This window comes from Dendroctonus ponderosae, unplaced genomic scaffold (genome assembly GCF_020466585.1).
Source record: "Dendroctonus ponderosae isolate FM_Combo_2020 unplaced genomic scaffold, Dpon_F_20191213v2 Dpon_F_20191213_3, whole genome shotgun sequence".
Taxonomy (NCBI): domain Eukaryota; kingdom Metazoa; phylum Arthropoda; class Insecta; order Coleoptera; family Curculionidae; genus Dendroctonus; species Dendroctonus ponderosae.
The window spans coordinates 12,552,621-12,567,148 of NW_026018508.1; the positions used below are offsets into that span (position 1 = coordinate 12,552,621).

Genomic DNA, 14,528 nt, shown 5'->3' on the forward strand with positions numbered 1-14,528 from the left:
TTTTTTTTTTCGTAATTTGAAGCAAAGTTCGTAATTTTTCTTTTTGAATGCTTAAGTATTCCAATATTCTACCAATTAAGCATGGAACAATTTCAAAATAATGCTTAATAACAAAGTTGAAATTCGATCTTCAACTGTTAATATCCTCTAGAAATTTTCAATATTTTTCTCGTACTCCCCAAGTGAGCCTCCATCACCCCTTAAAAGGAATGACGCCAAATTTGAATCACCCTGTATGTGAATTCCGACAAGTTTCAAAAAGCCTGTTGAATAGTTGTTCCATAGAGAAACTCAGCTCTCACTACGGGAAAATTTTAAACGATTCTCGGTTGCAAATTTTCCGAGATTTTCGCTAATTTTCTTGGTACCTTTTACTTTCTAGACACGCATTGTTGAAAAAATCGGAGCTCTAAAACCCGACAAGCTTGAACAACGACTTTAATACTGTCCAATGGAAAATTAGAGACCTTTTTTATGAGGAAGTTTGCAACCAGACTCGGTCGCGGGTTTTCCGAGCTTTTCTCTTCATTTTAATGGCAACATTTGCATTCAAGGCACGATTCCTTTAAAAAATCGTAGCTCTGAAACCTGACAAGCTTGAGCAACGATTTTAAGCCTGTTCGATAGAGAATTAAAGTATTTTTAATAGGAAAACTTGGAAACATAATCAGCACGTGTTTTGTCAATTGCATTTTTCCGTACGTTTAATGGTGATGTTTCTTCAAAAATTCATAGTTCCAATTGCTGCATATTGTTCAATCGAGAATTACAGTCCTTTTTATTGGACGTGTTCAAAGCATACTCAGTAGCTGTTTTTTGGATGTTTTTCAGAAGCGTTTTTCCGTTAAGTGCAAAAAAATGTATAGCTCTGCAACCCGTCGAGCTAGAAAATCTCCTTTGAACTGTTCAGTTGAAAATTAGTCCTTGTTTTGGACGTTTTCAACAAACTCTCAGACGCAATATTCAGGGGCAGTTTGTCCGAGATTTTTCCTTTACTTCAATAGCAGCTTTTACCTTCAAGAGCGGTATTTTCAAAACTTTGTAGCTCTGAAACCTTTGAGTTAGGAAAAGTCCTTTATATTAAATAGAGAATTTAAGTTATTTTTATTGGACGACATTCAAAACCCTCTCAGTCGCAGTTTTTCGAAGATTTTTTCCTAATTTTAATACCGCACTTGCTTTATTGGCTCGCATTTTCAAAAAATCATAGCTCTATAGCTCGAGAAGTTGGGAAATCGTCCGTTATATTATTCAATAGAGAAATAGAATTTTCATTCGAAACTTTCAAGCGAGATCGATCGCAGATTTTTCCTCGATTTTCATGCCAACTTTTGCCTCATACGCACGCTTTCTTCAAAAATGCGTAGCTACGAAAGCGTTTTTATACCGTTCGGCAGGTAAATACAATCGCATTTATAAGAATAACGACTATATAATTTTTTTAAATAGAGTTTTTATTAAAGAAGCGAATATTTTTGAACAAGATTGCAACCCGAACCTGGTCGCAAATCTTGGAATCTGAAAACCAAAAAAGTTTTAAATGGTTCAAAAATTAGGTGACTGAAAATTAAACCTTAAGCAGATCGTAGATTTCTCTCTTTAATATGAATCTAATATTTCTAATCTTTTAAAAAGCCGTGTAAAAACGAAAGTTTCGACATAGATGATATATAGCCTCTAAGTAGGTTATTTCCTTGAACAATTTGCATTAGTTGATTAAAACCCCACCCACTTCTACTACCAATCATAATTTTCATTGAAATGCGACCGACAATGAAATCTAGACCAGAAAAGCTACAATGGAAAAGCCGGTAAACAGACAGATCTAGCATCTAATTAAAATTCATTCATGTTCGGAATCATTGTTTGTCAGTTATTAGCCTATAAAATGATGTCAGTGGAATCTATTGTGAATGAAGCTGTGTGGGCTGTTTTATTGCTTTTTTGTAGTAAAATAAACATGTGGGAATTTTCATATTGGAAAAAATTACAGGCTCGTGTTGCGGTTTGCTTATACGCAACACCTACCCACTTCCTAAAGCGATTTCCTTCGCAAGCTGGCCATTACTTATTACACGAATTTATGAATAAATGACTTCAAGCATATTTCAAACAGCAAATGGATGTATTTAGAACGGATTTTATTGGGTATTGCGACCAAATGACCGCTGTTTTATGAGAACATTTTCCCTTTGAGACAATTATTTAAATGTGTTGAAGAGTAAAGCCCAACTACCCCCCAAAGAAGCTGATTAATCTTTCAATAATAGGTGCATAAATTGCTGCTTATAAAAGCCCGCAGGGATTCGAGTATTGAAATAGGTTCATTTGACGTAGATTTAATTTCCATAATGATTCCCAATACGATAATAAAAGTGAGTGAATCGGCTTATTTCCATTCACATACATATTTCATGTATCATTCATTCAATGAATATTAGGAATTTAAAGATTGTGGAGGTAAGTGCTCCGATAATTCGCTGGATTGCAGGCATTTTTTGCGGATGTATATTTCAAGTATTTAGACGTATTTATTACGTGGCATGTTTGTTCGTATCCTGTTTTATTCATTACTGATAAATGGGGTGTGTAGCAACAAACGCTCAGATATTAAAATCGCCAGAGATACAAGATTTACATACATACAATTTTGTTCTTGAGTAGGAAAGAAACGAGCTTATGAATGTGGAATATTTCGAATTGGTCCGAAAATCTGTAATTCTAGGATTTCTTTTTCAAGTATTAGTGTCTGTTTAACCAAACAATTCTGGAAGGAGTTAAAAAATAGTTGTACAAAACTCGAAAGGGGTGGAGGATTTTTTATTTTCATGTTTAACAACGAGATATGTTGTAGCTACGAATGTAAAAACTTTCGAGTTACAGCCATCATCAGGAATTTTTGCCTTCACTAGATTCGGAACGAAGTTTTTCCAAAACCAATAGAGCAAAAACCAAGACCAGTGGAGGATTTTCCATCTTTTATTCAAAAGACAAAAGTCGAATTTATAATCGACAAACGTTTCGAAACAGTGCGTTATCAAATAATTTTGCAGAATTTTTTGAACTTCATTTTGCAAAAATTTATTGAACCAGAACTGAGAAAGTTGGAGAATTTTTAATTTTTTATTGAGAGGCCCAAGGCGAGTTTATAAATATGTTCAGATTCAAATTGATCATGATCACAGGTTTTTTGGAAAATTTTACAACCGGCCGCCTTTTTTCAACAGGCTCTTCTGCAATAGATAAAAGCCCACACTATAAATATGGAAAGTTTCGAATTACTGCCAGCCTCAAGGATTTTTGAAGAATTATTTTAACTTTTCTTTCAACAAGATTTTTTTTTAAATTAATTGAGCTAAAACCATTTGAGTTGAATAAATTTCCCTAATTTTTATCGTTGATTTCTATTTAATAACGAATGGTTTTACTGATTATTTTGAATAACCATGCAACATCGGACAGGAAATCGTCACTAATTCATCAGATGTTCCTCAATGGTTTTGTGATGTGCGTTGAAATGCGCGCCTTTTTCCTCCTACCAATTATTAAGCAGCTTAAAATTACGTTAATTCTCAGTAAATGTCGTTAATTAAAGCAATTCTCGAAACTAACACAGAGTGTACCGAAGAAGCCGCTATTATTCACAGGATATGACATAGAGACATTATGCCGACAATTTGTATTCCTCACCTTCCCGCCTTATATGGAGGAAAAATCTCTTGGAAACGACATATTTTAATGGCTAATTATAAATTATTCATTATTGATTAAATTATTACAATGGGCGTAGTTGGACGACTTTGTAATATTGTTGATGGCAAACATAATGAATTAGTTATGGCCTGCAGAAGCCCGGAATGTGGAAATAACGACTTGATAAAGAAACGAAAAAAACGTGTTTTGTCTGGAACTATTACGACCCGCTTATAAACAGTGTAATAATTGATAATATCCGTTCATTTGATTAACAATTCAGTTTTTTAGATGCATTTGTACAGGAAGATGAGGAAAATATATCAAAATTTGCAAGTTAGGAAGAAAAAACGCAAATTTTATTTCACCGGTTCTATACTATAAAAAATTCAATCGTATATTCACAATAAACAGGGTATTTATAGAGTATTGGACAAATGCAAAAATGGCTATTAATTTGGATCGTTTGCTGATTTTTTGCAACATTCGAAACTTGCGAATTGCTTCAAAGGAAAATATGGTTAAAATGTATATGTTGTAAACTCGGGCAGATATACATGTGAAATTTCGGATGTATACCAAACAAGGCCCAATTGATAAGCTTACAAAAGCTCAATAAATTGTCGAAAAGTCAGGAGAAAATTATTTGAAATGACGACCTAAAAACTCGAAAAACTCATGAGTTCCAATGAAGTAATTTAATATAAATTGACATAGTTTTCTAAAAAAGCAACATTTGGGCCAATTTGCCGATTTCCATTCCGTGATTTACTCCATCGCTTTACACTTACTTACTGTTTATCTGAAACATATTTACTTGTTAGAAACTGTGACCTGTAACATTTGCACTTCTATGTATCCCACTGGCTGTTGACCGTGATAAATTATAACGAAACAAAAAGATCAATGAGCATATTGTTGGATTGGCGGATACATACATACATACATACATAGTACGTATCTCGCTCGTTGTAGGCCATTGGTTCATAAATGTATGTGCAATTTTTCCGGGTTTGTTATGTTTGTTTGCTGTTAAAGGTTAGGCTTGTGAACTTGCTGGTGGTAGAGTTTCATTTCCAGTCGATGCATTAAAGCGTTATTAATGTGATAGTGTTGTAGGAACTTGCCTTTTACTTCTATTGATCCGTTGAGTATTAAGAAAAATTGCAACAAAAAATGGAATTATTAGTTGAAACAGGCGAGGACTGATTTTAGAATGCTTACAAGAACGGAATGAATAAGTTTCCAAAGTGCCGCCTATCTTATCGCGGCAACAATGCCTCTTCAGCAATTACAATGGTCTTATTGTCAATATTGTAATGAAGACATTAAAATATGTATTATATTGAATGTGCAGTATTGTCCTTTCTGTTTAAGTACTGCGCCTTACTTGGCACTTTGCGGTCTAAGTACCGGAAAAGGGGGACGTGCAGACATAATAGGTAATTAAAAGCCGAGATGCATCTTAACTAAGAGATTGCCAAAGTGTGCTAACCTTGAGGAAGGCTAATTATTGAGATTTGAATATTTTGGAGAGTTTTAAGCAAACCCCTTCAATCTCTGGCATCATTTGATCAAACGATGCGTTTGTAGATGGAAGTCGATTAGTGCGGAAGTCAATTAAAGCAAGTCTTGGCTTGCCGATGAAATAAACACAGTAATATCTGTTTTTAAAAAAAAAATTGTCTATTTTTAGCCGATGCATGTTGGTAAAACTCTCTGTCTGAATCTGGTATTAACTACATCCGGATATCCTCTAATCTTTCAGAATTGGGTGCTGCTGAATATGCTGACGCGTTTAATTTTAGACGAATTCTATAGGATAGGTATTACGTGCTTTATTGTTTCCTGAATGCCGACATATGGAGAAAAAAACATGATCATTAGTCATATTTTGGACGGGGGAGTGTCATGACCGTAGTAGATCTGGAACTGTTTTCAATAACAGGTTTTTACACGACGATAAAAAGCGATTTGCTGAATGAATGTTGCATTTACAACAGCAAATTATTTACTACGAAATGTTGTTTTCAGGTATTTTCTCCAGCCCCGGTCCAGCAAAAACCGTCCATTTTTGACTCATTCTACTCCGCCTGGTACGAGACTGTCCAGCGACAACAGTTTGGGTTCTTTGAGGCTGCAAGTTCAATATACGGAGGATCGTGTTTTTCCGGCAGCTATTTATGACAATCTTAAATCTTTACTTTTACAAAGCTCACCCGCTCAGGTTAGTTACTGTTCCAAATTCTTAATACTTAAAATATGCAACTCTTGGAAATTTATGAATAGCAATTACTAAAAATGCATTTTTTGTTCCAGCCTGTAACGAACAGTTCAGTCTACGTTCTAGGAGAGATCATTATTAACAAGATAGAAATAGCGCCTCCATTAGTTCGTATCCTGCTCCACTCGGAAAAAGTGGTGCCCATTATACGATCCTTAGCCACTGTGGAAATATCCAAAGTAACGTAAGTAGATGATTACGGTTTTTCAGGAAAAATTTGTTCCTTGGCAAGGAATCGGGGGGCTTCACTCAAACTAGAGCATTTCCATTGAAAATTAATTCACTGTCTTAAGCTATATGTAAGCACTTTAATTAATGCAACTGCCGTTAGCCAAATGTTATTATTTATTAATTTGATTAGCTGTGGACTGCACTAAATCGGTTTCAACTGATAAAAATCTAAGTACCTACGAATAATAAAAAAAAGCATCAAGAACAAACCCAATTAATGAGCAATTTTGAAATTTCAAGCACTGAAGACAGCGCGTATATTGAGCTTTAAAATGCATTCTTCAGATGGGGAAAGTTTGTGAACGCGGAAGAACTACGGCTGGATTTTATAGACTGGACTGGTACCAGAATGGTTTTGTGTTCTTTAAGGAATTTGTCGAATTTTCTGGTTTATTTCCGACATAACAACGTTTATATTGAATTTGTGGCATTTTCAGTAAGAATAAGAAAGATATGAGCGACTTAGGCCGCAAAATTGCAAAATGCGCTGTATTTTCCATTTTTGAAGCCAATTTTAAGGCTGATTTTGAACTTTAAAAAAAAATTAAGAAAACGGAAATTGAATGGATTTATCAATGAAAATTTGGTTGTCGAAACCCTCCATACTCGTGGGTTCCGCACTGGCCCATTTTCAGACCGATTTGGAAGTTTTCAAATTCCAAAAATTCGACTTCATTTATGTCGAAGTTTGTATTTTGAAACCCTCCACACTCTTCTTTTTAAAACAACCCCAATCAATGAGCAGCTTGGAAATTTAAAGAACCTGAAGAAAACGGATATTTTGAGCTTTTTATCTTTGAGCTATTTTAGTTTTCAAATGCCCGGAAATTTTGAAGACGCCGGATTTATGCCGAAAAGTTGATTCCGAACGATTCAAATTCAAAGCTTTCAAACAATTTCAATTAAAGACCGAGTTTTATATAAAAAAAATGAACGTTCAAACGCACTTACCAGATCGTGGAAGTTTGTACAGTCTATAAGAACTGAATAAGAAACGGATGTATCCGGAAAAGTTCGTTTTCTGGAATCGTGAGCGTTTTCATACCGGAAGAATCTGATATGCTGACAACACGGCCGGATTAATCCCGAACATTTTATGCTTCAAAAATTCCACCTCTTCACCACAAAACGGGCGCAATTAAGGGTTGATTCTGAAATTTTCGAATTTCGGGCTTTGAAAAGCCGAACAATGGCGAATTTTGTGCTTTCAAACGCAGGTTCAGATGTCGGGAACCGATATCTTAAAAATTTTATCTTGGAAATTCTTTTTGATTTATGCAAATTGAGGAACTTCGCGGGTAGAAAACTATAAACATTGAGCCAAAAAACACTCAGAGGAAAAGATTTGTTTTCACCTCGAAAGCTCGTCGGTATATTTATGAACATCGTGTATATTCAGGAATAATTTTAACTAGTGCGTTTTTTTGTTACTTTTTCAATGCGGCTGTGTAAATTCTTTATATGGTTGAAAAGGAAATTTTCACGCTAAAAATCGGCCAGTTCTATAAGCCCAAGTTTGCTTATGGTGATTTTCGTAATAAATTAGCGGAGCCCACGCGTTTCGCTCGCGTGGGCATTAGGCTTTAATATTAAAATTACCTTTTAAACACAGCAGCGCCTACACGGAAAAAGAACCTAAGTGGAAAAAGATTGTAGGATAGGCTAATATATCTTAAATCGATTTGAGGTTATTGACTAAACCAGCTTTCAGTTGAAGTATGTTTGATCACACAATGAGACTTAATTTTTGATTAGTCAGAGTAGCTTGGAGTGTTTTTTGTCAATTTCAAGACCATCCAAGTAAAGTTGCACATCTAAAAATAATCCGTAATAATTCACTTTGAACAATTCTGCACTCACGAGATGGATGGTTTCTTATCTTTAAAGTATCGTTTTTCAATAAAATGTAGGTTTACTGAAGATAATCAAATTTTATTGATGCTTTAATCTCAATCAATTAATGCACTCGATGGTTTTGTTGTAAATGCGACAAATTCCCGATTAATTTTTATTTTCTTTCTTATTTATTTTATTGATTAGTATGTATACTGAGTGCCCAAATTCATGTAAACGTTGACTATTGAGATTATTTGGAGAATTTCCAATAGTAACTAAAAGTATTTGTCTGTTCGCCTCTACTCGATTGAAATTCCGTTTTTAATTTGTGTCACCCAATTGGTATGCTTCACACATCATATGGTAATATTTCACAACAATTAACAATAAGAACGCGAATCAACGCATACCAAATCGGGCTTATGCACTGTCCGGTGGTCTATTGAGGCAGCAGCATGATTGAGTTAGTTAATTTTCGTTCGGGCACGAAATGACCGTTTTATTTAAATTTGACCCAATTCTATTTGTTTTTCTTTTCCATCATGCGTCTCTAGTTGGGTCTGTTGGCATCGGGCAGTAACAAAATCCTTCAATGGGTTTCACCTTTTGACAAGATAATTACTTCTTTCTGTGTTTTTCGAGTTAAAAATAGATGGAAAGCAAGCCGGTACACAGATTGCCCTATGTTTTCTGTCACTGTTTCGGTTTCTTGATTTGGAAGGCATGGTCGAGACGGTATTTTTAAATGTGCCCACTTTCTGACATTGCTTTCGAAGATCAAGTCGTTGATGAATGTGAAATAGGTAGTCGAAATAGTTTTTTCCGAGTATCTACGGTTTCCTTAAAATCGGCATTGCATTAATCTTATCGCATTTAGTTAATTGATTTATTGGCCTTTTAACAAAGGAACTGTTCATTGATTGCTCATTATTTGGCAGAAAGTGATTTCATCGCACGTATTTTCTAAAAAATAACTTGAAAAATCGCATAAAGAAAAATGTTGAAAGAGACTGACAATGCTGGATAATGCAGATAGTGGATGAGAAATGATTGAAAAACCACTGAACCTTTGAGTGAACTGGAGCTCGAAGCAGTTATCAAGCGTCATTAAATTGCAGGAGCTTTATTACAAACGATTTTCATATTCTAAATAAACATCTATGCAGATCTGCAGCTTTAACTAATGTAATTTATTGATTTAAATAAGCCATCGTACTGAGCCATTTGACACTTCAAATACCACCAATTTCCGATGAGTCAGCCACAATATAGACCGCAGACCGACAAAATGTCGTTTCGGTGTTGAAATTTGAAACCGCAAGCAGTAATGAATGTTTGCAGGTGACGTGGCAAAGTAATGTTTTACCTTTGGTTTTAGCATACTCTGCTTGCAGCCATCTGATCATTTGAAGGAAAATAATCAGTAGCGATCCATGGCTCAAATAGCTGCCCATTAATTCCTAAGTGTCTGCCTGTTATTGTTTTATACCGACCATATTTAGATATGCAACTGTAGTTATTTTCATGGTTTATGCCTGGCTATTTTGGGTAGGATGTTATGTAGGCTCAGTTCAGTTCATTGCATGTAAACCACTTTCATATCAACTACACAGACATGATGAAAATCAATAGCTGCATTTTATGCGAAAGAAATGAATTTCAATATCGCATTTGTGCATATTCGCGTATTAACCGGCTAGCAATAAACGTTATAAATAGAAATTATTGTTTATTGTTAAAGTTTCATGAATGAACGAACCGTTTTCCGACCTTGGACGCTCCTCATATTGCCAAAATTTGCTTACTGATCAGGACCGGGCCTGGAAACGATAAAAATATATTCTGGACTTTACAGGGATCCAACAACCATCTTCCGAGGCAATACCTTAGTGTCCAAGATGATGGACGAAGCGATGAGACTTATTGGACTTCAGTACCTGCATAAAACCTTAAGACCAACTCTTGAGCTAATCTTTAGGTAAGCGAACGTGGATTTAACTGCGGGAATTTAGTAAAAATTTGGGCATTTTCAGTGAGAAAAAGCCATGCGAAATAGATCCGACGCGAGTGCGGGATCCTAACACCATCCAGACCAATCAGGCGAATCTGAAAGCCTACATCCAGAACATTTTCGACGACATTACGCAAAGTGCCGTACATTGTCCGGCTCTAATGTGCCAGATTTTCCATAACTTAAAGGAGTGCGCTATGCTGTATTTTCCAAATAATAAAGAAGTGAGGTGAGTATCCACGATTGAGCTTTTTGCAGGTTTGGAAGAATTCGCACAGCTTTTGTTGTCGGCCTCAGTTGTTGAAAAATGTAATGAAAATATAAAACCTCTCCTTCCAACTGAAACAATGTAATTTATTCCTAGAATTAGAATGTTTGTTGCATGTAATTAGTCCTTATCAGCTTATTTCTTTTCCAGGTATTCTGTGATATCAGGTTTTATATTCTTGAGGTTTTTCGCACCTGCTATTCTGGGACCCAGACTGTTCGACTTAACTACTCAAGCTATTGACTGCCAAACAAATCGGACTCTTACTTTGATTTCAAAGACGATTCAGTCGCTAGGAAACTTGGTAAGAATTACTGATAAGGTTTATTTATTAAAAGAGTTACGCTTTCGCGGCCATTGTGTGAAATTGGTGAATTTTTCGGACTTGTGTCGCCGTCGAAGAGAATGAGTTTCTGGCGTTAGAAAGAAACAACATCCTAAAAGTTTGGAATGCTCGATTTTCTTTACGAGGCAAATAGTCCCACAACCAAGTTTTTGGTAAAATTGCACTCAAGCTTCCAAATATCAATTGTTGTGCAACCAAGCAGAATGGAAGGCAGTCAATCCCTGTAGTAGAAAGAGCACAGCAGACTTATTTGTATAGATTGTGAAAGTGTCGTTCTTCACCCATCAGCAGGGAGGATTCAACAAGCTTTCACATATGAATCAAGTGGGATTTAAAGAGGTCCTGAATTTAGGACTCACAATCAAGGGATTTTCTGCCCAAATTACACCCAAAGTTTCAAAAATTAATTTCTGCGAAACCAAGCAAGAAACCTCAGTCGTTTTTTGGGGTAGATAAAACATACTTTTTCTATGAACCTGAAAGTTTCGTTCTCCGGCGATCACCAAGCTTTCAAATCTGAAGCAGCAAATAATGAGCGTTTTTTAAGTTGCGCCCAGAGCTTCAAAGAATTAACTGTTTGTTGATGTCAGTTAATTCGTTAGAAAGAGCACTCTTGGCTCTAAAGGGCATGAAAATTTTTGTAAATACCGTTTTGATTTTATTTTTAAGAATTGTTTTTAACAGCGAACATTTTTTGTTTTAGGTGAGTTGTCGTTCGACGCAACAAGTATGCAAAGAAGAATACATGGACTGTCTGTACAAGGAGTTTTGTACGGACATACACAAAACGGCAATGAAAAAGTTTCTGGAAATTATTTCCGCCAACACATCCAGTCCACAGGCAATTGAAAACGATAAGCCTGTAACGCTAAAAGAAGGGTAAGTTCTTGTTCTTCGCTTGATTTTGAAGAAATTAATCTGTATGGTTCTGAGTATGATCTTAACTCTCGCTATCCGTGACTGTGAATTATTAAACTTTGATTCTGTCTTTCTCCTGCTGCTGCTACTTAGAGATGTTACAAGGTAAATCAATGAACTGAAACTTTTTAGATAAGAGTATCCGTCTCTATTTATTCAGGTGGTCTAATTTTTATTAATCTTTTGCAGGTTGATGATCAAGAGGGCACAAGGCAGGAAGCGGTTTGGACGGAAGAATTTCAAGCAGAGATACTTCAAGCTAACGACGCACAATTTGAGCTATTCGAAAAGTCGAGGTATGTTTCATTTTACCTCTCACTTCAGTTACTCTTAGTCATTAGCATCTGCTGGAAAATTTATCAAATTATTCCGTCTTTAGGGAAAGATGCTCTTTGCGAGATTCCCCTTTCCAACATTCTCGCAGTGGAACGACTTGCGGAAACGTCTTTCAAAATGAAAAACATGTTTCAAATCGTACAACCAGAACGGGCATTGTACGTGCAAGCAGCCAATTGCGTGGAGGAGAAGGAATGGGTGGATCTTTTGACTAAAATTTGCCAGACCAACGCCAACAGGCTGAAGAAGTATCACCCATCAGCGTTCATCAATGGAGAGTGGATGTGGTGAGTGACATTACCTCCTCTTGGTCGTCAGTACACTTCTTTACAGGCCTTTTTTTTCAATTCTAGTTGTAAATCGCCCAATGAGCTGGCGCCCGGTTGCAGCGAAGTCTCTCAAGTGGACAGCAACAACTACCACATGACTCTTGATCCGGAGAGAGATCTTCAGCGGATCCACTCTTTGATTATCGGGCATATACCGCATTTGGAGAAGTACATTCAAGTGCTGGAGGAGCGGGAGCCGATGATATGTGACGTTCTGAAGAAGTTGCACGAGGTGGCTTTCGAAATCGAATATCAGCATCGGATCTACAAGAGGGCGTTGGACAGGAATACCAAATACGGAAGCTTGTAAGTTTTTTTTTTATTGAATTTAAACCAAATAAATTATTTTTGCTCTGTCTTAACGGCTGTTTCAGCATTAATTTGAGTCAACTAGCCACGGTAAAATTTACTTTGTTGTTGCAGGGCGACTCCAATTGGAGATGATAATTATCTACTAGCATCTCGAATGAATCTGGATCCAACTGTTGTTCTGCGTGGCATGACCACGACCGAATCGACGTTATCATGAGTAAGTTTAGCGATCGCCAATTTTATTTTAGCGATAATATTCATATAACAGACGGAACAGAGTATAATATTTGTATAGAAATTTCGACTCTAGAGATTCTCAAATTTAAGACTGCTATAATAATACATATTTCGTAAGCAAGAACGCCAGTGTTAATATTCTAAATATATGACGATATATTTCCTGTTCGGTGAATCAGGAATGTATTTCTCCACTTGCCATTTTGCAGATGTATATTACGTATGAACCGCTTAACATTAAGTGTACAATCCCTAGAGAGGTTTATTATGCAAACTACTTACATGTGCTGCACAATGTTTGGTTTAACAGGGCAATTTTTCATGACTCCAAATGACTTTTACGTTTTGTATATAGAATACATTAATTAGGTACGAATAGAGTTTAATATATTTTAAATACATATAGTGAACATATTTTTTTATTAGTGGGTGGAAATTTTGCATATAATTGACAATCAAAATTTGTTGGGCTGTACAAAGTGTTTGCTGATCGACGCAAATGCACAATTGGAAGCAAAACTCTTCTGTATAAAGACAAGATTTAACCGATTAGAATTCTGCTTCCGAAAATGAACCACCAAATTAGGTACAAAAAGGTGCGCTGCCCTATATCTAACTTAATTATTAAATATTGATGTTTAGTGAAGATTTTATTGTGTGTATTGTCATTAAAAAGCGCTTTATTGTATTATAAACAATATTTTTTCAATCACATGTTTTAATGTGGACTTTTACTTTATGGAACGATACTCGGATATCATTTCACTGGTCATAGAGGCTCGAATGTCGTAACTACACTAATTAACCCAACACTCGTTTTAAGCTTAATTTATCTCATTGTGTTTAGCATTTTTGGACACTTGGACACAACTTGCGTAATTGTTTCGGTTTCTTATGGATAGAAGTACAAACCCGTGTCTTAGATACTGTACAGCCTTTATAGGATAACATGTATAATTAAAAGTCCAAGTTAAGCAATAACAAAATAGAGTGACTACATTTAGGTGTATATTTACTACTTTAGGACTTACAGTCGTATATTTTTGTCTTCCCTGTATACTTAAGGCCTCGTTATCATCATGTAGAAATTTACCTATTAGGACTTGACATTGTGTTGACTGTATTAAAGGCAAATTGAGGATATAAAACTTTACAGCACATGAAAAAATGTACATTTCTGTATAATTTTTTTTTAATTATCAGACGGAGCATTTATGTTATAACGCAAGGTGCGCTTTAAAGTTGAAACTGCTGGATAATTCGCTAGAAAATTATTATTTTCTACAAATAGGTAAAAACAGCGGATTTGGTTTGTCTCGGTTTTCAAGAGGCAAATTACTACATCAATTTAGAACCAATATAGTTGAAAATCTCCCAAAATATCTCCTCATCTATGTATAAATTGATTGGAATTAAAACTCGCCTTGTTATTTTATTCTTATGTCCAGAGAAAGATTTAGGTATTGTTCATCAAACGAATCTTAAATCTAGTTTTATTGGTAAAATTTACCCACTTTGTTGTATATTGGTACTGATGTTTTGCATTTTAAATCATTGTTCTTTTTAACGTATTATTAACGAATGTAAATTATTGCAAATGTATGTTGTTTTTTTTATAGGTTTGTCTGTGGATATTTTTGTTGTACAAAACTATAATAAACCTTCAAACAATTCGGAATTTATTAAAATTTTATGTGTTCCGCCCCCCCCCATTTCCCTTCATAGTA

At 35.4% G+C, this 14,528-nt stretch overlaps 1 protein-coding gene across 2 annotated transcripts; it reads left to right on the forward strand.

Annotated features, from left to right (window-relative positions):
* Positions 1-5,727: 5,727 nt before the first annotated feature.
* LOC109537326 (GTPase-activating protein) lies at positions 5,728-14,473 on the forward strand (the record flags this gene model as incomplete). 2 transcript variants are annotated; one of them, XM_048665193.1, is given in 11 exon segments in its annotated part: positions 5,728-5,920; positions 6,013-6,161; positions 9,900-10,022; positions 10,078-10,284; positions 10,474-10,627; positions 11,373-11,548; positions 11,681-11,692; positions 11,777-11,883; positions 11,967-12,210; positions 12,277-12,558; positions 12,676-14,473. In XM_048665193.1, coding segments are annotated over 11 exon segments (1,753 nt in total), but the record flags the coding sequence as incomplete, so codon positions are not given.
* Between the last annotated feature and the right edge of the window lie 55 nt (positions 14,474-14,528).